At 37.4% G+C, this 26,343-nt stretch overlaps 1 protein-coding gene and 3 long non-coding RNA genes across 7 annotated transcripts in view; 3 read left to right on the top strand and 1 right to left on the bottom strand.

Annotated features, from left to right (window-relative positions):
- Nucleotides 1–7,730: 7,730 nt before the first annotated feature.
- On the bottom strand, nt 7,731–10,180 carry LOC143357116 (uncharacterized). 3 transcript variants are annotated; one of them, XR_013082767.1, is made up of 3 exons: nt 10,057–10,180; nt 8,133–8,262; nt 7,731–7,941 (listed from the first exon to the last, which is right to left on the bottom strand). It is a non-coding gene; the product is annotated as an uncharacterized LOC143357116 (long non-coding RNA). The 3 variants fall into 3 exon arrangements; XR_013082768.1 differs by having other exon boundaries at nt 8,133–8,255; nt 10,057–10,177; XR_013082769.1 differs by lacking the exon at nt 7,731–7,941 and adding an exon at nt 8,002–8,035.
- On the top strand, nt 10,082–14,855 carry LOC143357115 (uncharacterized). 2 transcript variants are annotated; one of them, XM_076793357.1, is made up of 5 exons: nt 10,082–10,825; nt 11,523–11,642; nt 11,739–11,856; nt 13,039–13,102; nt 13,975–14,855. In XM_076793357.1, exons 1-5 carry the CDS (start codon nt 10,679–10,681, stop codon nt 14,114–14,116), a joined length of 591 nt encoding a protein of 196 aa, XP_076649472.1. In that variant the 5' UTR covers nt 10,082–10,678; the 3' UTR covers nt 14,117–14,855. The 2 variants fall into 2 exon arrangements, 1 of the variants encoding a protein (XP_076649472.1); XR_013082766.1 differs by having other exon boundaries at nt 10,472–10,825; nt 13,039–13,401; nt 13,975–14,041.
- Nucleotides 14,856–15,542: 687 nt separating this feature from the next.
- Nucleotides 15,543–17,524, top strand: LOC143357315 (uncharacterized). Its single transcript, XR_013082798.1, has 3 exons — nt 15,543–15,658; nt 17,241–17,373; nt 17,445–17,524. It is a non-coding gene; the product is annotated as an uncharacterized LOC143357315 (long non-coding RNA).
- Nucleotides 17,525–17,909: 385 nt separating this feature from the next.
- Nucleotides 17,910–26,343, top strand: part of LOC143357319 (uncharacterized) — a 283,862-nt gene continuing 275,428 nt past the window's right edge. The window contains exon 1 of the long non-coding RNA XR_013082801.1: nt 17,910–17,964. This is a non-coding gene — a long non-coding RNA (uncharacterized LOC143357319). The remainder of the gene's footprint in view (nt 17,965–26,343) is intronic.

A 26,343-nucleotide genomic window follows, 5' to 3' on the forward strand; every position in this document is an offset into this window, starting at 1 on the left:
AGTCAAGCTCGGAATGAGCCTTCGGTCCCAGCGTCGAGCACGGGGGATCCACCGATTTTCATGAAAATGCGCCGGTCGGTCACGAAAGATCGCACCTCCCCTTCGTCTTTCGAATTTCCCGCGACCGCTGGCCGCGGCACGAAGGTCGAAATTCAAATCATTGTCATATGTTTCAAAGCTTGGGCTTTCTGGTGGACTACCAGGAGGGGGTGCGAAAAAACTGAAAGATGCTGTTTACTGACGAAGAGAGACGCGTTCGGTCGTGAAAAAATCTCCGTCAGTAATTGTTCAAAACGCGATATTTATTTCTTATTTTTTCCTTCTTATTTTTATTCTACTGTATTCCATTCTATTTTATTCTATTAAATTTTATTCTATTCTATTCTGTGGTGTCCTCCCGTCCCTGGCCCTCTGTCCGGTGGTCGCACGCAAGGTTAGGAAGTATTTCAAAACAACACTTGGCTCTTGTTTACACCTGGCCGCGCGGTGCGTTCTCTCTCCTATCCTGTATTCGACTGACTGTCGAACACAGCGGCTCCGGGCCCTCAGGTCCCCCACCACCGCATCATCGACACCCCGCGCGGCACATCTTTATTTATATATATACTGTGTACACCACATATTCTATTAAATTTAATTCTATTCTATTCTATTCTATTAAATTTTATTCTATTCTATTCTATTCTATTCTATTATATTCCATCTCATTATATTATAATAAAATGACAAAAATTGTGACAAAAAACGACGAAGAATGTGCATCATCCGCGTCGCTACGACATGTGAGGGAGAATGCAACAGGAAGGCTTCGTCTTTCCAGCAGAAGATTGAGTGTAAAACGAAAATTGAGGGAGACGTGAGTATACATTTGTATTATTATGTCTAGCTTGTATTGGGTAATTGTCCAACCCCCGCAAAAATCTGAAAAAATCGGAACCACTGTTTTTGGTGATACCCTTCGATATAAGTAAAACGAAGAGTGCATAACTTTCCAACATGTGAAAACATTTTTCCTTTAAACATTATTAGAAAAATAGCCGTTTCATTTGTAGTGGACCTTTTACTATAAAAGACTGTAGGCCATAAAACATCTGCGTGCCAAATGCGAGTAGGTACGTCCGAAAACATTCATCGCAGTCATTTTGCAGGCAAGAAGGGATTTTTCCTGTTACCTGGTCGTTCTCATATTTTTTTCGCGCGCAGCACAACGTCCAATAAGGCCCAAAAGCCGGCCAAGAAAACATTAGAAACCTTTCCACAAGAAAACCGTGCGCAAGGGTTTTTGAGGTCGCTGGACACGAATATGTTAATTTAACATTTTAATCAATAATTTAATTTTCATTAATTGATTTTTTTATTTCGGTCGGATAACATGATTTTTCTTTTATGACACTGTACATTTGAAACTATGTACATGCTGATGCATGGTCACGCAAGCAATTTTAATCAAGTGATAACTTTCAATCGCAAGATTGTCCTCCAAAGTGTACACATTTGACACAATAGGAAGAAACAAGCATTACAGTTCGCAGTATTTGACTGAAGAAAACATAATTAAAAATATGATTTCACAATGTTAAAATTAATTTGTAAAGTTGTTCGTTGTGGTTTGAAGAAAATGACATCGCAACTCAAATGAACAATATTCGTAATTTCGAAAAATTGTCCTATGGCCGGCTTTCGGGCATTCTCGCACACTGCGCAGTGGCGTGCGATGATTTCCGTACATTATTCCTTTCGTTATTTCCTAACTCGTGGGGATCTGGACATTGTCAGCCAGGTCTGTCCTGTTCAGGTACACGTGTTTCCATATTTTATGGAACCCAGCCTTTTTTGCGCCAATTTGATTTTCCCCGTCGAAGGACCCGAAATGAGAGAGTACTTGAGAGTGCCATAACCCCCCCCCCCCCTCGTACCAGGACGAGAGGACCAGGCATGATAATTTGTTGGTTTCGTCTCTGGCAGAGTTGGGCAAAATATTTATCTAAATAAAAATTTTGAATAACGAATAAAAGATAAAAAAATTTTTATTCGTTATTCGAAGCTTCGAATAAAAAAAGTATCTTTATTCGACGAGTATCGAATAAATAATTTTATTCGACGAGAATTTATCCGTCGAAAAAAGATAATTTTTTTATTCGAAGCGGATTTATTCCAGCTTAGAATAATTTTTTTATCTTTTCTCTGTATTTTCTATTCGAAGGCTTCTAATAAATCTTCGAATTGCTTTTACCGAGCGCCGAGATTCAAAGACCCAGCGGCGACAGAGGACATACAATGTAAGCGGATGGAGAATCGCGCACGAATGAAAGTCCAAATGATGTCGGGTTTGGACTCATATTGATCGGGATAAGCTCTACAACTCATTCCTATTAACAATATTGTTCTGATTAAAAACATAAAAGCATAAATTGCCAATAATGCTCGTGTTAGAAAAATCGAAGTAAGCAAACGGTCGAGGCAGGCCATGTGGTTTTTGTCCGCGCGTTGCCCTTCCACAAGGGAAAGTCCTTCAGCTTGGGGGTGTCATAAACAAGGAGGCATACTGTCGAAGGCGTTCTCACGGCTGAGGATTTTTGGGACAGCAGGACATTCTGACTCTGACTGTCGTCGTGTACAGTTGTCGTGAATAAAGATTCATAGTATTTTGTAATACGCCCACATTTATTTAAGTTAACGATATCGCGTTATCTATCTTTCTAGTACTTTCTTACACTCGATTCTCCATCTGCTTACATTGTAGGCTGTTGGTCGGTCGCTGGTCTTTGAAGTTCCGAGTCGTAGAGTCGCGAGGTATCGGTGTGAAACAACTACCAATCCAATTGCAAAGCTTCTTTATTTCTCATTATTTTTTTATGTGACTTGCGGCAAGTAATTCGTGGCATTCTTCTGATTAAAATGACACTAAACACGGTACAAATTGGACTGTATTTAGTATTTTTATCCGTAGATTTATTCGAAGGTTTCAAATAAATCTTCGGATAACGTTTGCCAGCTCGACGAATAAACGGCGACGACGCCCGACGAGGACCGACGAGCGCCGAACGTCGAAGACCAAGCGACTGCCAAACGGCATACAATGTAAACGGATGGAGGATCGAGCATTATTAGCAATTTATGCTTTTATGTTTTTAATCAGAACAATATTGTTAATACGAATGACTTTTAGAGCTTATCCCGATCAAAATGAGTCCAAGCACGACATCATTTGGACTGTCTTTAATGAGATTGTAATTTTTATCGTAACAATACGTATCAGTGAAACTTGTTCGATTATATTCGAATTTGACCTCATTTTCATCAGGAAAATCCCCTCCATTCGCTCGTCACAATTTTAGGGTATATTAACCGCTGGCCCCAGCTTGGGTTCGGGCCGACCGCAGGCCCGGGCTCGGGCTTGGGCTCTGGCTAAACATGCGCAAAACACCGGCAAAACATGCTCAACACATGCCCAAAACATGCGAGAAACATGGTGAATACATGCGCAAATCTGCTCCCAATACATGCCCAAAACATGCGCAAAATACGCGTAGAATATGTTCAGAACAGCCGCAAACCATGCGCAAAACACACCCATAACAATTCCAAAACATGCGAGAAACTTACTTGTTTCAATGTAATAATGTTTAAAATGACTTAATATATACCTGCGATAAAACCAATAAGTGTAACTTTCCTCCTAATAGCAGAAACGGCGAAAAATTCAGTTTTTCTTGTTTTGACAAGAAGTGCCCACAACAAAAAATCTAAAAAAAATTGACGACACTGCCTGTTATGGTACTTTATCGGGGCACTAAACAGCAAAATAGCATGTTTTCATATTTTTGAGAAATGTACATTTTTCCGATTTTTTTGAGGTTTTTCATTTTTTGTGACCACAGTTTGCAAGAAAAAAATCTCAAAAAATTCTCAAAAGTCTGTCTTAGGATCCAAAATATGCCACATTTTTTCAGAATTTTAGGAAGCATCAGAGTGTGGAAAATGCGTGGAAAAGCGCGAAATCTAATTTACACTGTAACTACCCTCACGGGCAAGATAGAGGGTTGAAATTTTTCTCAGAGGGGTTTTTCTGGGTCAGCTTTCGAATGGTTCATTAATCATTGAAAAACCTCTAAGGGCAGTTTTGACCATCTTAATCGGCTAGGCCCTTTGTCCGGGAATATTTTATATAATGGTGGTACCGACAGATGCTTCGTCTCAGGATGATGTAAAATGGCTACTGAGAGAGCATACATAAACATTTCTGCATTCAGATGGTCACGACAGTACACTGCTGTCGATAAGAAGTCCTATTGTAATCTGTTTAGGATTGGCTGCGCGTGACGACAGATCTCGCACGCGAGATCCACCGCCCCACTATTGGCAGGTGCTCATGTCGCCGCGAGATCGACGGTCGATCAGCGGCGAGTCGTGCCATAGGCTGTCGCCGCCGGATCGATTATCGACGCCGCTAATAGAAATTCTATTGGCCCGGGTTTAAATTCGGCAAGTCATCGTTCCGGCGGTGATAGAAAACCGCTCGCGACTCGCCGACGATCAGATCGTTAGTTCATCTCCAAACGTTAACATTGCGAAATAGTTCCTCTCTTAAAATCGTTAATAAGTAGCTAAGACGTCGCGCGTCGTGGGACCGGTCTAGCTACAGCGATTCGGTATCTGGATTCTCAGCAGCTCAGCTGACAATAATTCTGCAATTCTCTCGGTTTCATACATTTATTGTAAACTGAAGTCCAACCAGTGGGCTTCACATTGTACATATTCTTTTGTAAAATTACTCAGTGTATGTGACGACCGTTCGACGGTAGAATAAAGTGCTCGTCCCGTACAGCAGAGTTTATTCTCCGTCCCAATCCGTAACATAATCCGTCCACAAGCATATTGTAACGTATAGACTGCAGATCTTTATGCAACAGAAAAAATGTTTAACTCAATTTTAACACTAACTGTACCGAGCACAAAAATGTGACTAGTGTACCTTATTTTATAAAAATTACAAGATCATTTAGATTTCTCCCAATGTTTATAACAATATGTGGTTTGATAAATGGTGTAATAATACGAAACGTGAATTGCTACAAACCCATGAAAATGTCTATCAGTTTGCCTGCTAATTTTTGATGTGTTGGAATTAATAGCGAAAAAGGATCGTGCTGACCCAATCGCATAAGATGTGTGAGATCCGGAGGAGTAATCGGTTTCACGCGAAGATTTGCATCGCTAAGGGGCGCAACTTTTTCGGCTAAAAAAAAATGAAAAGAAACAATTATTCAACGGGAGAATGTCGTCAACCCTCCGACGGCGAGGCCTGGGTCTATTTTAACCCAGAGCACTAAAATCGTCACTTAATTTGTCACTTGCCGACGATTGAATTAAATCAACAGCTGCTACATTAGGAACGACAGAAAGACTCACGTGTTTACAAGAAGTACCGTTAAAAATATGTATCAAAAACTTGACGAACGAAGCAGTGATTAGTCTTAAACATCATGAATTATACAATATAGTGCTGTACAGTATACACGTATGAAAAGTTGTGAGAATGGTCCCCCATCCGAGGGATAAAGATAATAACACTGTCCAACACCAAAAAAATTTTGCAATACCTGTTGGGTGATTCTTATACACTTTGTCATCCTAAAACCGAATCTGAAAGTAGAATTGCTCCATCACGCAACGTTTTCGAAAAATTTTGGTTTTTGTAAAAATGCCCGATTTTGATACGAAACGACGTGTTACGCAAAAACTAAACACGCGAGAAAGTTCAAGTATGAGTCAAGAGATAGAGGGGACTCTCCTCTACATATTCATGTAGTCAATTATATTTTTATGTACTTCCTAATAGTTGTAAATGGTTGTTAAAGTTTGAAAATGTGCCGACGCGGGTACTTTGTACGCTCTATTTTTGTATTTATGTGAAAAATCCTTTATCTAGCAGGAATTTACTATACAGGAATGCATTCTACAGACATTTCTGGTAAAGAAACCATTCACGAAAAGTATTTGGTTCCCTTAATGTACGAGAAGGATCAGAAAATGTTAATTGACAGCGTGTGCGCGACGCGTTCGCGCCAGACGGCCATTGCAGCCTTTTCGCGACTCGCCAGGGCCGTCGCTGTGCATAGTCGACGTTGGTACCACTCAAGTATGTCTTTGCTTACTATGCTTAATTAAATACATTTTTTTGTCTTTTTGGGTGCCAATCATTACAAAAGATTATAAAAATACGAGTTATATTCACATTTCATTGTGGAAATGCTTAATAAAGAAAATTGAATACAAAAACTTACCTATTTCTGATGTAAACAAATTAAAAATGTTTCCGCCTTGCTTGACGTTTGTTCCTGGTATCCCGATTTTCAATAATAAGTGTCCAGCAGTAATCAGCAAGCATCCGCACATAAGTCTTTTCCTTTGTAACGTTTTTCATTGTTGAAATATCTTGATGAAAGATTAATGCTGGAATTGTATTCCTTGTTTTGATTTTAAAATAATTTCGTCATGAATATAACAAAAACAGTCCGGCTGATTTATACACTTCCGCGAGATTTTATCGATTTAATATAGAGCGATCTATGTCTTAATTATGTACTTCGATCAATAAAATCGATAAAAATAGTCCCATTTACATAGTGTTTGGACTTATTTTAATCGGAAGAATCTTGAATGTCCATTGGTATTACAATTACAAAAATAAGACAACAATTACTGAAAATAAAATTTTCCAGTCACCGCATTGCTGCGGTCAATTTTCTTTATTAAGCATTTCCACAATGAAATGTGAATATAACTCGTATTTTTATAATCTTTTGTAATGATTGGCACCCAAAAAGACAAAATAAATGTATTTAATTAAGCATAGTAAGCAAAGACATACTTGAGTGGTACCAACGTCGACTACGCATAGCGACGGCCCTGGCGAGTCGCGAAAAGGCTGCAATGGCCGTCTGGCGCGAACGCGTCGCGCACACGCTGTCAATTAACATTTTCTGATCCTTCTCGTACATTAAGGGAACCAAATACTTTTCGTGAATGGTTTCTTTACCAGAAATGTCTGTAGAATGCATTCCTGTATAGTAAATTCCTGCTAGATAAAGGATTTTTCACATAAATACAAAAATAGAGCGTACAAAGTACCCGCGTCGGCACATTTTCAAACTTTAACAACCATTTACAACTATTAGGAAGTACATAAAAATATAATTGACTATATGAATATGTAGAGGAGAGTCCCCTCTATCTCTTGACTCAAACTTGAACTTTCTCGCGTGTTTAGTTTTTACGTAACACGTCATTTTTTATAAAAATCATGCATTTTTACAAAAACCAAAATTTTTCGAAAACGTTGCGTGATGGAGCAATTCTACTTTCAGATTCGGTTTTAGGATGACAAAGTGTATAAGAATCACCCAACAGGTATTGCAAAACTCGAAAAAAGTTTAATTTTGTTGGACAGTGTAATTCCAGTTTTTACTATAACATTTTAAGATCCTACAATATCTTGCTGCAATATTTTACTGTTTCAAAAAAAGTCGTAGACGATTCAGCACTATCGAATCGCTTAAAAAATGATTCTCATCAAGAGTTACTGTCACTGAATTTGAATTTATTCATATTGAAATTAACTGGATCACATCGTAAGGTAAAAACGTTCGTATCAAATAACTAACAATTGTTAGTAATCGCTTTTCTGAATGAAACAATTAAAAACTTGTGCAAGACGCACAAAATCTTCACGGCATTCAACGTGTTACATGCGACAACATTGAATTCAATAAAAAATTAAATGAAAAATGACACAGACATACTTACCAAATAATTAGCCGGTATATCAAAAGCGATCTTTTTCATCCCCTTAGGCATGCAGACCGGTTCGAGAGGTCGGTAAAATAAGTACAAAATTGCCGATTTATCGATCGCCATCTTGAATACTTTCTCGACGAACTCCAAAAGCAAAAATCAGTGAATTCCAATGGAATAAAGCAAGTGTTCACTCGAACGCGATCGAAAGCGATCTGCAGAGTCGAGGAAATCCTTCCTTTAAATAAATGTTCGAAACAACAAACAAAGATAGCGTATTTTCATATTTTACTTGCAGACATGAAGATAGTACTTGTATTTGATTTGAAATTTACCGAAACAAATTGATGTTGGCGCAAGGACATTATCATTCGTTCGTAGTATTCAATCATGCCACCCGATGTACCGTGACAGATACATAATTATGCACTTAGCATTACACTTGCAGGATCATTATTCTGAAAACTGTCCATCGTTTAACAATTTTCATCGTACACTTAGAAGATACAATTTGTGTACTATTTCTCTGGATACTTTTAACTCTCCAGAATTATCATAAATTTACATAATACAATCGAAATCCTCAAGACCGATCGATTTGGCATAAACAAACAGTCGTGGACAAAAGAAAATTCAAGCACACTTCAAAGGCGGCATCCAATATTTTTGCCGAAAAAAGAAAAAGTTGAAAAATCCCACTGAAAATTTCTGGACAATCTTATATGAGCACATTAAGTGCCCGTCCTCTAAGTGCCCGTGTTAACAAAGAATTATGCGTGGAAAGCAACACAAAAAAATATGATGTACTTTTCTAGTCAATCAACTACAATTAATAATTAATTGCAGCTATACCAAAATATGCTACAAACTGTGACAGACAGTAACTGAGGTCCCGCAAAGTACTAAAACTGGTAAAATGTTTAAATATTAACATTATAATCATAAAAATCTAGAATTAAACTTAATTATATCCACCAGTCTTTTTTACTTGTTTCATTAATTTAAATAAATTATTAATTTTATGTCCCCTTTTGTAGTGTTCTTCGTTTCATTATATTGTAAGATGCAGATCATTATCATGTATCATTTTCTTAAACTTTCTCTTGTCCATCACTGTATGGTTATTAATGATACGATAACAAAACAGAAAAAACATTTCGTAACCGTACTCCATGAAATCGACTTTTTATTGTTGTAAATACAAGCGTATGTTTCATCGTGAATTACGATAAAGAAATGTTGCTATACGTGTTATCTCTACTTATATATAGTTTCCTTGTAACATGAGAGTATATTAGATAGATTGTTTTGTCGATAAACACAAAACAATATATGATACTTATGTATCTTTAAATGCAACGTTGATAAAATATTCCGTTATAAGTTCCTTCTTTCCTATATATTTTACATTCATTGTAATACGATTCCTCTTCGATGCATAAGGATTATAATATTATACTGCGTAAGTAATAGGAAAAAAGAGCGACTTCATGTGGAATGACTTTCTGTGAAAAAGTGGAGGAACTCTAAGATAGTTCTACGTGAATTGACATAAAATATGGAGGATAAAGTAGTTCATAATTTTTTCTACAAACATCATACATATAAATGTATTATGCTTCGTCACAGAATCGTGAGGAAGGAAATTTTTTCGAAGGAGGCCTCGTGTGCTATTTCTCGAATATCTGAAGGCCTTTGTTATTTAGCGATGCAAATAAACCATGGGAATATCGAACGCAATATGCAAGTGTTACGCGACGCATATTCAAACGTCCGCAAAAACAGTGAAAATTTTTTGTCATGACTGAATCCACCATAGATTTGAACAATGAACCTCTTTGGACAACGACTCGTTAGAACTTGACCATTTTTTTGGTCGATTTATCAAACTTTGAACGAGGTGGGTACCGCCGTCCTTGCAAACGGTTCCCCACTTTTGTTACATAAATTTGTAAAAAAAAAATTGGAAATAAAATTTCGAGAAGCCATTGTAAAAGGGAAGCTTCAATCTTCGAATTTGTAACAGGTTCAATCCGAAAAACATTTTTCGATATTTTTACAAACGATTCAATTAACAATTAAAAAAGGCAATGAATGACGGTCTGCAAAACCAGAGGATTCAAGCGTTAAAATAAGTCCAAGTTTAATGCTGTACTATATTTTTAATATAATATTCAAACAGTCTTTGGATCCAGTGTCGGTCAACGAATAAATGTCCACTTTCGAACTGTAGATTATATTAAGATAACGTTTACATACCTCGGGCAATAATTCAGGAATCTATTTCTTTGTTGGCTTCATTTATATTTAGCCGATTAGCTTGCAGACTGAAGGTATGTCGTTGCTGTGAAAAATCTCGACGAACTCACGTAGATAATAAATTAACTGCGGATTTTTGTGCAAAATAAAAATGTTCCACATTAACAATGAGAAACAGGAGTTAATAACTGAAAATGTATTTCCATCTTTGTTAACAATTTTAATTAAGAATGATGCAACAATATTGTTAAATACTTTTGATAATGGTCTGTATTCCATTTATGCAGTTGTTGTTATAAATGCATGAAATCCGCAGTCTGATAACAATGTTCGCTCGATTTCATTCGTACAGTGCCCCGAAGAACGTCACTGAGGCAGTCGATTTTAGTGATTTTACTACCAGGAAGAAAAGAAGAGAAATATGAAATATTTATGAGAAACATCAGTTTCCTTAAGCGCGCTAATTCCGTTCCAAATGGAAGCCTATAATTCAAGCAAGTTACAATCATATACAGTAAATATTTATGGCGGAGATAGGACAGCATGAATAAAGTATAGCAGCGAGGTGTCGTTGCACGTCCCGGATATTACTCCGTACAGACGTTCTTTAACATCGGTCGAGATGGAACAGGCATTATTTGAAAAGCACTACACTTCTTATTCGAAGGTATTACGGGCCGTTGGGCTTATGCCCTTCGATAGAACAATGTTTGCAATTGTTCAGAGATCAACTTATATATTCCTTCTTTGCTACTGTCTATATGTCCAGGTAACGAAAAATCACTTATGAAAGAGGCGACATTAGCAATTCGAACAAGACGAAAAGTAGAAACGTAATTTAAATTACTAGTCATAGAAATGATTATAGTAGAGGAAGAGGTCGTAATGTCAGCGCATGTCGTGCAAGAAAGAAAAATACGCATACGGTTTTTGCATATAAAGAAAAGAATTTGTTCGATTTATTTCTTGTTGATGTCAAAATGTTACAAAAATCAATGATTTTATACGACTTCTGTTAGGGAGCAATATTACTCTCACTTTTGAAAGATTTCCAAAAATGACACTTTCATAATATACATATACTAAAGTCAATGAAATTATTTTCCTTTTACTTCCGCCTTTTATCACATGTAACGTTATTAATATACCAACATTTTAGGCAAAAATTCAAATGAATTTAAGTTGTGAATCTGAGTGTAGGAGAAAATATAAAACTGAAGGGCCTCATTACCAACCGTTCCACCACCTTTTTCGCATGAATTTAACATTTATTTATAGGAAAGTGATAGAAATGGACTTCGGATTTTTACGCAAAATGAAAATTTTTCGCATCGATCGCAAGGAACAGAAGCCAAATACAAATTTCTTTCTTCTTTATCGATTCTAATAAGCCGAAACTAATACATTGATACTCTTCATTATTATTATTATTTATAGCTATCCAAAATAAATCAAATATTTTCCAGTCTGTCAACTTAGTGCATGTTGAAAAAACGCTAGCCAATATAGTTTGGATGCTATCATACGTCTGCGCAATGACATTGTTTGGTTTACGGTACCTTTCATTTTTGATTTGCGGAAGTGTAGTAAGTTAGAAATTACTTCACTTACAGATAGAAATAGAAATTACTTCGATCGCTAATCGAATTATTATGTTTGTAAATGTACGGCTGTGGTTTTAGACAAAAGGCGTTTTTATTCAGATTGGAAATGATATAGAATCGGTGAAAGATCCTGTGGAAGCAGATATATTCGCGAAATATACGAAACAATCAGAATACCTACTCACGGGATATCTAGGTAAATTTAATCAACAGCTGGATATTAATTACATAAGAAATGCAATTGTTTTATATTGATAATAATAACACATATTATTCTATGGTCTACTAAGAGCAATTTCTTCTAAGCATTCAACATTATATCGAGCATTGAGACGTTGATGAAATCATTTCTTGTAAGAGTTGTTTAACCAATCGCGGCTAAAGGCCGATTTAAAGTCGATTTATACGATACAGTAAAGTCTTGATCTAACAAGGAGAGCGCAAGTCCTTCGGGTCACCGATTTAGGTCTAATTTTGCACATTTGTAGATTTTGTCCCCTGGTTTCTGGAGATATATGATTATATGTGCCAATACTCAATAGTTCTTTAAATATTTATAATTAAAGATTCTGTACTACTTTAAATTGATGACCTGACCTTTTTTCAGCAATTAGATGAATTGGTTTACCGAATGAGGTGCAAATAAGATTTTGAAAAAATTGCAATCGGTAAGAATTACAGGAGAAAATAAAACTGGCACATGCTGAACATTTCATCGATATCGATTAATGTACACACGAGCTACAAATTATAGTTAAAAGTGGTGAAAATCGTAGTTTTTCACGACTTTTGGTCTGTTTCTGCTTAAAATCCACAGATTCTAACATCTTTCGATGCGTGCCGTTTTTATCTGAGTCTGTGTATGTGTATAACTAACGTGGATCTACAAAACGCATATTTTAAATTGTCATTACAGGCTCGAATAAAAAGGTTTTGGAAAATGTTTTTTTTATTTGCTCTTATAATTCCTAGCAATTGCAATTTTTTCAAAATCTTCTTTGCTCGTTATTCGGTAAATCAATTCTTCTAATTGCTAAAAAAAAGTCAGGTCATTTTGTCTAATTTAAAAAAAGTTATACCATTTTAAAGCGCGTTCGAATATTTTCGTGAGCCCCCGTGTACATCGAGTGAAGTCTGTATAGACTATCATTCCTTCGCTTACCCTAAAGTAAAATAACGCAATTTTGAATTTTAGGTCTGGCGTGTTTTTTATCGACCTACGCATTCACTGTATTAATAATTCCTACTTTACTACGATCACACTGGCAGCTGCGTTTTTTGAAACTGTTTGGATACCTGTACACTGAACAAAGCTTACAAACCGATATAATGAGTATAGCATTAACCGCAGTAACCATAATAGGTATATTCGCAATAGTCGGTACGGAATCGGCGAACTCTGTTTATGGTTCCTATCTTTGTGGACTACTTGAAATCGCCAGGTATCTTTAACAACATTTTTCGAAATATTTCATTGTCTCCTTCCGTTCCTCGTACACTTCGCGACAATGGATACTATAAGACACTACAAAAATCATACAAATATGTGCTATAAAAAATAATTTGCCCCTCCCATGCAGGGAGATTCTGGGGAAATGGAACATAGCATAATACGTCCTCACTTCCTACGACCTTATTTTTTATGCGGATGCACATTTTATCCTTTAATGCAGAAATCGGCAAGAAATGCTTGTTCCGGCCAGTTTTCGAGGGCTCCATAGGTTTCCACATTACCGAGGAGGTACTGTTGTCAATGCGTTTATTCCATAATGTCGCATGATAAGTGCGAAATGACACTACTGGTTTCTTTAAAATGAACATTTTACTGTTTTTCTGTGTTTTCTTTCTATCCTCGCAGCGAAAAACCGTGTCTAAAAATTCAGTGTAACATATTATTATTACTATTATATTTTTCAAACTTATTTTCTCAAAATTATCATAAAGGAAAACCGTGGAAATGGAAAGACAAGGAACCCAACTCTTCAAAATATTGGAAGAATCGAGATAAGATTTCTTGCTGACCTTTGCTTTAATGCAACCCAATTTTTTTGCTAAACCAATCGATTCCTTTTATTATCCTGCGTATAAACGTACTAACCCATAGTCGTCGAAATGTCATTGCTTCACAAAATATATGACATTGTATGTCCATTATGCCAAACACGGCGTCAGTATCTACAATTCATATTGAGAGTTTGGATACTTATAATAAAATACGTTTCGGGCATAATTATGTCCGTCTTATGATTGTGTCTACAATATATTGTCCAAAGTAGTCAGTTTAACAATATCGGGATATAGTATAATTTTTTAGTTACCGAATGGACTTGGCAATTCAACATTCGAAAAAAACAGATTCAGTGCTAATAAATGTGCAACCGGCTCTGGATATGCAAAGGAAAGCCCTTTCGTTCGTATCTTCATTCAGATATCACAGTAACATACAGGGAAAGTAGCCTAACATGGATAGGGTGCCGAATATGGGTTGGTCTAAAATCTATGCAAAAAGGATGGCCCTGCCCATAATTAGTTACAATTTTGTTTTTTATTATCATATGCAAAAAGAAATTCGAAAAACAGTCGCTACTAGTACATTGATTATAAAAATTATTATAAAATATTTAATTACTTAAAATTAGATGCTTTCAAACAAAGAAAAAACTGGAATCCTGACCAGGTAAAGGCGGCTATCAATGCTGTTAAATTATAAATCTAAAATACAAATTTTCAAATAAAGAAGAATAACAAAAAACCATTGAAATGAATAAAAATCATATTCGGGACTTTATCATTATGACACATGCCAAATCGAGAGCACTAACCTCTCCATGTTACGGATAGCCTGTCCCCAATGTGGGGATATTGCAAGGCGTTGTTTATTTAATGATGCATGAAAAAACTAATGTAGAGATTCATGAAAAATACATCAAAATACCATCCAATACATAATTTAGAAGCAGTAAATGCAACATTTCACGTCCTTTATCTATCCGACAAATATCAATGCGTTAATATGTTATCAATTTTTCTCGAAGCTCACTCTTCAAACTCGAACGGGACCAGACAATCGCATATTTATTAGCGATTGGAGCAGTTATTTTCTCGTTCGCTGTAGGCTTATTCCGCGTAAGTATTATTACTGAAATAAGAAAGAATCGCAAAATATTAAGTTGAGTAATAAATCCGTCCGCATGTCTTAGCTAGAACCGTGACACAGGGTGAGGCCGTGTGTGTGGTATGAACCGGGCTGGGCAAGATTCTACTTGTAAAAATAAGTCGAAGAAAAGGAATAATATATTTTCGATTGACGCCTAGTTTAAGAGAAAATCGAGTATTAAAATTCAACGAATACGCGTGCTACTAGATAGGAATCGTTCGACGCGACTGATCACCACCAACCAATTCTACTCCCTGCATTGCATGGCATATGCTGTGCAATACTGCTAGAACTACAGCATGCCAACCCGAAGGATCTTTTAAACTCGATTGTCTCGCTGTGTCGCTATTCGACGAACTACGAATAACTACAAAAAGATTTCAAGATAAAAATCCTATCTAGACTGCAGATTATACATGCATTTATAACAAAAATGAATAGACGAAATACAAAACTGCGAAGTCATGTGAAGGAAAAAGTTGTTTAAAATCATTGAAATCGGAGCTGTTCTGCAGCTTCACCCTGTCGTTTCTTACATTTGTTCATAAAATATTCCTATTTTTTTATTATTATTATAAAATGTTGTATGTCACGTGACATATATGAACGAATTTATCGCTCCACCTAATAATTGCGATAACATGGTCCCATCGAACGAAATGTATAATACTAAAACAGTGTTTTATGTGTGACAGTTGTTTCTCGTATTGAAGCATTATTTTTCAATCAACGAACTAATATTTTCTGGTGGCTCTGTTTTGTTGCAATTTCTTGTCATGTTTTTGAATAACTATTGTGGACAGCTTCTGAAGAACTCTGGTGAGACGATTTTCAAAACAATGTGAGTCCCTATTTTTACTTACGAAACGTTTCTGCGAATTACGGCATTGGAAACCAAATTGATATGATGGTCTATACAGTAATGTTTCGATATATGTGACAGATATGTGCACGATATTCGTGAAAAGTTTATTGTATGTAATCATATACCCTCAGCCACATCATTTATGGCACACACTTTAAATCTGAATAACTTTTTTATAAATCGACCAAACATCTTCAATTTTCTCAGCCAAGCTAGAAGGATTAATGTACTGGATTGCGACAATGAAATATTTGAAAAATTGTGTTTAATCGGAATTACGGAACAAATAGTAAAAGTTGTGTTTTACAATTTATGCTGATCATGCTTATACAATACACGCTGAAAATTTCGTCGAAATTGGTCAATTGGTTTATGATTAAAAATGGCGAAAACTATAATTTTTCACGATTTCCAGCCTATTCAATTCATAAACCAATTGGCCCATTTCGACGAAGTTTTCTGCATATGTCAGCGAGATAATACTACTCCAATGTGTTTGTGACGGTTTTCTGACTAAATTGAGAGCAAACATTATATAATTCGAAGCATAGTTACTTGTACAATTGACGATTTAGTAGTACCTCCATTATCTGAACCGATGATATCTGATTTCTCCGTTACCCGTTATAGGTTCACATGTGAACCTACGTATATATGCGTAAACAATGCGGTCCATTGTACAAATCAACAAAGGTTTAATCTAACCCTGTAGCTAAGTAATCGTTCTATTATCCGAACTCTCTAGTACTGTAGCAGCCTGGCCTCGGCCATGACTGTACCTCCAAAACTACCCGGTCCCTAATTCCCTGGGTTTTCCCCGAGGTTAGGCACGAGTCGGACTCTCGCAGATTTCCGCATCTGGCAGTCAGATTCGTGCGGACCGGCAGTTTTTCCGTTAACGGAAAAGGACCCTTTGTAGCACGCGTCCGTTTTCCCCCGTTTGGGACTTCGCCCGCCTTTCTTTAAGGCCCTATATATAGCCCTCGAAATTAGCGAGAGAGGCAGAACCTCACTTTCAGACGACGACATCGGACGAACGATCTTTCGCACCCTTGGTGTCCAATAGAGTCAAATCGAGAAGTCTTCGCGGCGATCGAGAGTTTCTCAGTGTTTCGGTCCGCGACACCTACGTGTAAGGTTATATATGTATCCGTGCCAAATAAAAGGTTAAGTGTTGGAAATCGAAGGTGCGTGTAGTAGAACCACCCGTGACTATCCCACTTCAGTACGAATAATCGAGGTTCTACTGCATCGTGAATTAAATAAGTAGATACAATGCAAATTGTGTCATGTTTCGCGTCATTTCAATCAGAAAAACGGATATGTTGGTAAAAGTTTCATAATGAAAACATTAGAATTAAGAAAGTTTACATATACTGAGACATCGCTGTAATTGAATAATTATTTACAAATTTAAATCGGTTAACATCAAATTAAGTTGAAAGATTAATTACAAGTTAAATGCAAAGTCGAGTCTAATTGAACAATAACCTACTGCGGTACGAGAACCTACACGTATAAGAAACAAGTAATAAAATGTTCATGTTTCGTGAAACAGAGTTCAGTCATCATGGTACAGTATACCAGTGAAATCACAAAAAATTTTATTATTCGTAACGATGAAAAGTATCGAAACTGTGGAGTGTAATCTGGCTGGTTTGTATAGAGTAAGTTTCGAAGGCTTCGCAATTGTAAGTAATAGTTTTTCTGTTCTAGTAGAGATTCTACTCCCACATCCAAACTGACAAACTTTCTGTTTCAGATGATGAACTCGTCATTTTCATACTTTACGCTTCTGTGCTCGACCCAGTAACGTGCAGTTGAAATGATAATTGTAAGAGTGTAGGAATCTTGGGAAATGGGGAGATTAATCTCTTCGAAACACTTTACTGAATATTAATATATTTAGAAGAAATAACGATATATAACGCTGACACGATTAACACTCTTTCTCGCAAGGCAGTCGCAACTCTAATCTCTCCGCTCTTCCCGAACATCCACGCTTTATAGTCTTTCACCCCCTTGCATTCATCTCACTTGCACTCTGTTTCTTGCATCCATCGCTTTCATTCTTAGAAACACACAAACTCTCCTATCACTTAGACCGAAACACTTTTCATTCACGCCTCCTCAGTCACTCGAGTTTTCCAAACATACCGGCGCCGGACCGTCGCAACATGATCTGGTCGCCCGCACGCACGCGCGCACAATGAACCATTCATCCCACAAGAGTAATTATTGTAGACGATAAAATTTCTGGGAAATTAGAAATACGTGATTTAGTAGTTTGGATGTCGCAAATTTCACTTCAGAACACTCTTCATGACGCATTTTCTCAATTTTCAGTACGAGCCCAGTTAAAACGAAAAAGTTGTAAAAAAAACCGCCATTAACGCTTTCCCATCATCTAATAAACTAATCTTTCTAGCTTCTCAGAAGTTGCCAGATCCACTTTTGAAAAAGTTATTCTATTTTAATGTGAATAATGAATATTGACGCCAGTCACACTATAAATCTGAAACTTTTGAACGACCTTTGCCGAAGATGTTTGTTATGAAATATTATACCTCGATCGTCATTTGTTATTAAATATCTCATCTCAGGAACGCAACGCGACTAATTTCCATTACACGCAGCGTTTTGTTTTCGATATTGCGTGTAGTGTTGTCCAATAGCCCTTAATCTAGTTTAGACATTGCTGATAATGGTACAAATCTTTCAGATGAGACTATACGATGCCGCTTCATTTAGTTGTGCAAGGAATTTTGGACAACATTTTACTCGGAAGGCATTATATATACACACGTGCAAGCTACGTAGTACGGAACGTCGGATCTTCAACATGATTATTAAAATTGTTTACCGATAAATCAGTCATCGCAGTTTGTGATAAGCATCATTAAATTTATGTAACTTTACCAGTAAATGATTTGCACAAATAATCTTAAAATATTCATATGGACGAACATTTAATTTCAAAACTGGTCAATTAACTAATTAAGCATAAAACGAAGTCTATTATATCCTATTACAAGGAAATCCTCAAGGAAGTGACGTTGTTTAAGTTACATTATCAAGCGAGGCGATTAATAATGCTATTAAGAAAAAATTGGGTAATATGAAAGATTATTATCTTCAAACTAACATTACGATTACGTAGAAACGTATATTTGTTTCTGAAATTATATTTTCTTATTACATTGTAGCGGCCATCGGCACGTACATTTAGCAACATTTGGCGTGCAAATGGTCGAGCGAGTTTATGGAACCCGTTGTCCGACAGCTGTTTTTGAGAAAGCCGTTAGTCGTCTTAGCAGTTTTTGTTATGGCACGTATTGGCCATTAGATTTTTACCATCGGCCTCAACAGCTCGTACGGGTATCATAAACCTTGAGTTTCCGAAGGGACCCGTAAGCTAGGCAGGTAGGCGACAGCCGGCCGCGCTATGCACCGCGGTCCCGTCGGAAATCCCGCTGCATTACCGAAATTAGTTTTTAACAAAACGACGCGCTCACCCTTCTCACGCACGAGAGGCGTGGAACGTGGGCGTGTTATGCAAAATGCACGGATTGGTGGAAGTTCCTCGCAAGGACTTCCACCAATCAGTCGACAAGCGTTTTTAGAGATACAAGGCAGAGACTACCGACGCGAAGAGTCTAGTCACAGCCGAGTCATAACTACAGTCTAGTTACAACACGAGTCATAGTCTCGTCCGGTCGCTGTTAAATCGCAGTAAAAATTCAATCGCGAGTCGAAGTTAATCGCCCGTTCTAGTTGAACCACACCGGACGCTCTCGCGACATCATTCATTATAAATAAACGACTCGGTCACAAAAACCTGATTTGAACATTATTTGAAGGCATCCACCTCCGATAACCTAGCTCCTTCACAGGTTTTTAAAATTCGCAGAGGCATGAAACAAAACAAAAGATTAAAATTCAATTGGTATTTTAACAAGAATAAAAACTAATTAAAATTTAATAACGTTTCGTTCCTGTTTTCAATTTAGAAAACCATTTAAGTGTAAAATGAAGTTCTCTTCGATTCATATTATTCTGCAATAGTATCTCTGCACGCAGAAATTACTACTGAGCGATAAAAAAAATTTTACAATTTTGTTACATTATTTTGATATTATCCACATTTTTACAGAATAAATTAAAACATGAAAATGTATTTTCGAAATTAAATACTGTAAAAATTAATGAAGCATCGAGACTCATTTTGAGACAAATAAAATGTAAAGAAATTTATGACAACGTAAAACATCTTTCTGAATCTTTCGATGGAGTTGTAGAAAGATAAAACAATTTGTCAGTTGCAAAGAGAATTAAAAGTGGCAGACGAAGATCATAGCAAACTGCAAGAAGCTCACATTGAATTAATGAATGATATATCATTCATAATCGGTATTCTGTTGTATAGAGTAATCGATCCCTATATAACCGACTGATAGGATATAGGTGTGTGTGTGTTGGACTGAGAGTGGGGATGGGTCTAGAGAGTTCGCTTTTGGTGTTACGGTGTCGTGTGCGAGCTCTCAGAGATGGCTGAGTTAATTTATCCTTTAGTTTGTATAGTTTGACCAAAGTATTTAATATATATATTTTAGAAGTGTTGTTCATAATGTGTAACAGGGTATTCCTTTATTCCATCTACCTCGTAAATTTATAACATATTCATCATACCTCTAGTACTGTAATAAATCACGTATATGTAAACAAATCTAATCTTTTTTTATATTACGCAGGAAAATATAAACACAAGTTGCAGTAGTTACATGATTTATTCAAATTGGATGATAAGCCTTCGAATAGAAGATACAGATAAAAGATGAAAAAATTATTCGAAGTTCGAATAAATCCGCTTCGAATAAAAAAATTATCTTTTTTCGTCGGATAAATTCTCGTCGAATAAAATTATTTATTCGATACTCGTCGAATAAAGATAATTTTTTTATTCGAACCTTCGAATAACGAATAAAGATAAAGTATCTTTTATACGAATCGTTATTTAAATAATTTTTTATCTAAATAATGCCCAACTCTGCCTGGCAGCAGGCGACGCGATAGCTAATGACCGATTTGGGTCTCACAGCTATCGATTGTCTAAGCATTGACTGTTTATTGACGGTGAGAATGTTTAGAAAAGGCAAGCGACCCGACGTCGTATTGCCAAAGATAAGGGACTCATTGTCCTGAAGGATCTGGCCACGGAGTGGGGAAGGCTATGCCTTTTAGTAAGAGGACAGTGATGAACCCCACGGCACTTACCCCAGAACCTTGGGACCAGAAACTCCTAGTTTCTAACATATGAGATAATAAACATTTTTATATTAAAAATGCAATATAAAATATTTTATTTGCCCTATATTTCAATATATTAACATGACTTCCAACAGTTTCCTCATTTTGAAAATAATATCTAACTACTGAATTTTTATAAAACCGGTATCTCTGAAACTTCAATACGAAATACGCACTTTCTTCGAATCTTTGGAGATGTCCAATTTTTTTAAACAAACATGTTTGCATAATCAGAAAAAAATGTAAAAAATACACATTAATAATCACAACGAAGACACAGCGAACATAATAATATAAGCGGGGTCAACCGAGAAGTTCGATATAAAATCGGGAATTTTATGCTTTCGGATTTGTGTCAAAGTCAATTTTTCCACCTAAAATTCTGAAAAAAATCTCACTCCTGTATGCTAGTAAGTAGAATATCCTTGAATTTTTTCGTAATTTTTGTTGGTCACGGTGTGACTAAAAATCAATTTGATTCGGGGGTCACTTTTGAACATCTTAGACGGCTATAGCGAAAAAATAAAAAAAAATAATTTAAAAAATGCAAAATATATTTCCGTCACATTTTTTAGGAAAATTTGTAGTCCAAATTTCGCTGTAATAAGTTTTTTAGAACAAAAGTTATAGCGAAATGTGATCGCGACTCGCACGTTCGAAACTTTGGTAACGTGAATAATTGCGGAGGAACCCGTCGAACGTCGCATAGGTAGCGAACACGAACAGAGAAAAGGTGCGTGTGTGCGTAGTGCGGAAGGAGGGAAATGGGTGGCGATGTTTGGCGGTTTGGGCATTCCGTCCACGACTGGAAACGACGGTACACAACCACGTGCACATCATAAACAACGCATTATACGGTACGTATAAATGTTTATAATCAGTATTTTATACTAATATTGTAAAGTGTACATTGTTGGGTAGGAACGAAAGTTCGTAGGGTTTCCAAATTGAAATTGAAAAATAGGAAAGATATTTAGAAATCCGACAAGAAGTAATAGAACAGAAGGGAAAATATGTTATTGAATAATTCTATGAATACATATCTATCGGTAATTGTGCATAAGAAGCCACACGACATCGACTTCGAAGCTCTTTCAATATGTTGTCGAGATGGAGATTTTGAACAATTTTTCCCCATGCATGCCGCCGCCGAATTGTGGATTCGGGGCCTCGAAAACCTGGCACAAATTCGAAGTGTGAACATTCGAGAATTCATGATGACTCGTATGTAAATGGTACAATATGATCTTGTAGAATTAGTAAAAAGTAATGATGTTGAAAGCGTAAATTCGGTGTCATTGCAGTTCAAAATTGGTCATTGCTATCGAGTTTAGTTATACCGTGAAAAATACATGTTCTAATATGTTAATATTTTTATAAGTACGCGACATTATTTACCAACCAAATGAAAATATGGCTTGATCGTCTAGTGGTAAGTAAAGGATTACATGTCGTGGTATTTGGAAAATATTCTAATATTTAATTACAGAGAACTGTTTTTGTTACTTTGAAAAAATAGTCAAATTTGCATACATTTCTAAGCTGTTTGTTATGTTCCCAGTGGGTTCCAGACAAGTTTTTTGCAAAATGTCGAGAGTTTATCTAACTGTAATGCTAAAAAAGAACAAGTTGCACCTTTTTTGCACTGCCAGAGAAATTACATATTTTTTTACGTGCGGTACGATCGATCTATATTTCGACGATATTCGTCTTCTGGTCGGACTGCTCTGTTCAGCCAACGTACATCGCGACATTGTATACAAACTTGGCCATGATGTTTCAATGTTTTCGCTTACGGTGGCTGAGCAGTACAGTCCGCTGCAACTTTTTGTTTTTTAGTATTACAGTTAGATAAACGCACTGTGCACATAACAAACAGCTTAGAAATGTATGCAAATTTGACTATTTTTTCAAAGTAACAAAAACAGTTCTCTGTAATTAATTATTAGAATATTTTCCAAATACCACGACATGTAATCCTTTACTTACCACTAGACGATCAAGTCATATTTTCATTTGGTTGGTAAATAATGTCGCGTACTTATAAAAATATTAACATATTAGAACATGTATTTTTCACGGTATAACTAAACTCGATAGCAATGACCAATTTTGAACTGCAATGATACCGAATTTACGCTTTCAACAATCATTACTTTTTACTAATTCAACAAGATCATATTCTACAATTTACACACGGGTCATCATGAATTCTCGAATGTTCATACTTCGAATTTCTGCAAGGTTTTCGAAGCCCCGAATCCACAATGCGGCGGCGCACAGTGGGCAATTTGGACAAAATCGGATTCAAAATCAAAGAACTTTCGATAGAAATGAGGTAGAGCGATGAAATTTTTTTTTAATAAACGCTGAAACTTTGTAGAATATGGGAAAAATAGGGCGATTATTACCATCCAATCATTTCAACGAAAAAATGACTTCATTAGTTTTTGTCACAAAAATCTATTTTTTACAAAATCCTGAGATTGAAGACAAATTTTGAGACCAGATTTGAAATCAGCGTGAAAAAATCTATGGGAAATGATGTATAGCATGTTAAAAAAAAAATTTTTCCGCGCGTGGTATTGGAAAAACCATAATTTTCTTGAAATTGTGCAAGTTTAACGAATTTTCTCTAGGTTAAAAAACGTTCGTACCATAATCTCCATATTTTTCCCATATTCTACAAAGTTTCAGCTTTAATTTAAAAAAAGTTTCATCGCTCTACCTCATTTCTATCGAAAGTTCTTTGATTTTGAATCCGATTTCGTTCAAATTGCCCACTGTGCGGCGGCCTGCATGGAGAAAAATTGTTCCAAATCTTCATCCCGACAACATATTCAAAGAGCTTCGAAGTCGATGTCGTGTGACTTCTTATGCAGAATTACCGATAGATATGTATTCATAGAATTACTCAATAACATATTTTCCCTTCTGTTATATGACTTCTTACTGTATTTCTAAATACCTTTGCTATTTTTCAATTTCAATTTGAAAACCCTACGAACTTTCATCCCTACCCAATATCATGTGATAATGATATTTTATATTGTATTGTGTTTTTGTTTGTAATGTAGATGGAACAGATTCCCACCAACTCAGCGGCAGTGGTGCCAGCACCGGCGGCGGTGGTGCCAGCACCGGCGGGGGTGGTGCCAGCATCGGCGGGGGTGGCGCCAGCACCACCGACGGCTCCAGCAACGCTGTCACTACCGGCGGCAGTGACGGCGGCCGTCGCCCGCCTTAGGATTGGGAGGCCAATCACAAATGTAGTGAGTAGACGGTATATTTTATCATTCGTAAAGATTTATTATTTATTTCTAAAACGTTACATTTTTTCCAACAGAAAATTGAAAACGGCCGCGGCGACGTTGCCAACACATCCGCTGCCTCGGCATCAACGCCCCTCCCCCGCTCCACCAAGCCCCGTCATCCAAATGACGGAGGAAATGCTTGTGAGTTAAAAAAACATAAAAATATGTTATATATATGTTAAATATAAATCTTGTATATAAATGTTGTGTACATGTTTCAGGCAAAGCTCATGAAAAACATGAAACGAAATTCATATCGAAGAGGGGGCCGGCGCGGTGGCCGCGGCTGGCGAGGCGGCAACAGGGGGCGCGGAGGCCGCGGGGGGCGTAAAGGCAGCGGGGGGCGTGGCAGCAAATCTATCACAATAAATATGTGAAAAAAATATATTCTATTATGTTTTTTTATTTTCCTAACTTTTCCTTTTTCATATCATCCTCAAAATATGCATCCATTTTTTCCCCATTTTTTCTCCTCGGCATTATCGAGGAATGATTCGCGGCATCCCGGACCCTTGCTATTCTCATCGGTACACGTGCACGCCGACCTGGCGGTGTGTGAATGTGCCGAGGCACGGCTGTTCGAACGAAGCTACGGCAGCGTCGTCGTTTACGATGTCGGCCACGCGTGCTCAGATCGCCTCTCTGACAGGCATCATGCGACCGAATAATGCAAAATGTTGCTCGAAAATGCAAGAGTCGGACCTGTTTGATGGCGAGCGCTCTAGATTTATCTTTTATCTAGCGCTTTTGACTACTGATAAGCCCCATCTTTGCATTATCGAGGAATGATTCGCGGCATCCCGGACCCTTGCTATTCTCGTAGGTACACGTACACGCCGACCTGGCGGTGTGTGAGTGTGCCGAGGCACGGCTGTTCGAAAGAAGCTACGGCAGGCACCATGCGACCGAATAATGCAAAATGTTGCTCGAAAATGCAATAGTCGGACCTGTTTGATGGCGAGCGCTCTAGATTTATCTTTTATCTAGCGCTTTTGACTACTGATAAGCCCCATCTTTGCATTATCGAGGAATGATTCGCGGCATCCCGGACCCTTGCTATTCTCGTAGGTACACGTACACGCCGACCTGGCGGTGTGTGAGTGTGCCGAGGCACGGCTGTTCGAACGAAGCTACGGCAGCGCCGTCGTTTACGATGTCGGCCACGCGTGCTCAGATCGCCTCTCTGACAAGCATCATGCGACCGAATAATGCAAAATGTTGCTCGAAAATGCAAGAGTCGGACCTGTTTGATGGCGAGCGCTCTAGATTTATCTTTTATCTAGCGCTTTTGACTACTGATAAGCCCCATCTTTGCATTATCGAGGAATGATTCGCGGCATCCCGGACCCTTGCTATTCTCGTAGGTACACGTACACGCCGACCTGGCGGTGTGTGAGTGTTGCGCACGACTCTCATTCGAGTATAGTGACTGCTGACAACGACAATGATCGGAAAGAGAATACAGCGCTCGTAGCGAAAAATGCCGGAACTATATTTGAGCAAAATAATAGCTGTGGGATGGTTTTTCGGGGGCGGCAAATCCTTTGTTTAATACGTAATTATACAATATAATAGGCGTTGCATTGACATTGTATATGTCACCGCTAGAGCGCTCGCCGTCAACATTCTCAATAAGAACCCGGTTATTTAAGAAAATGTGTCCTTATATCTACATTCTGCCGAATATTGCAAATTACGCCTAGAAAACGCAAAAGTAGGACCTGTTCGTTCGCGAGCGCTCTAGATTTATCTTTTATCTAACGCTTTTCACCCCTGGAAAGCCCCATCTTTGCATTATCGAACAATGATTTGCCGCCTCCCGAACCCTTGCAATCTTTTTCGTTCTTGCGGATCTAGCGTTGTGTGGGGCATACCATGGCACACGCACACGGCACGTACACGGCACATACACTGTCATTTGAGCTTCTCCTAGCGGCCGTTTGTAGCGTGAAGATCGCTAGGAAGCTTCTCCTAGTTCCTGTTTGGAGCGTGGCGACTCAAGGCCACGTAGGAAAACTGGCCCTTAACTCGTGTATGTAA

This window comes from Halictus rubicundus, chromosome 9 (assembly GCF_050948215.1).
Source record: "Halictus rubicundus isolate RS-2024b chromosome 9, iyHalRubi1_principal, whole genome shotgun sequence".
Lineage (NCBI taxonomy): Eukaryota > Metazoa > Arthropoda > Insecta > Hymenoptera > Halictidae > Halictus > Halictus rubicundus.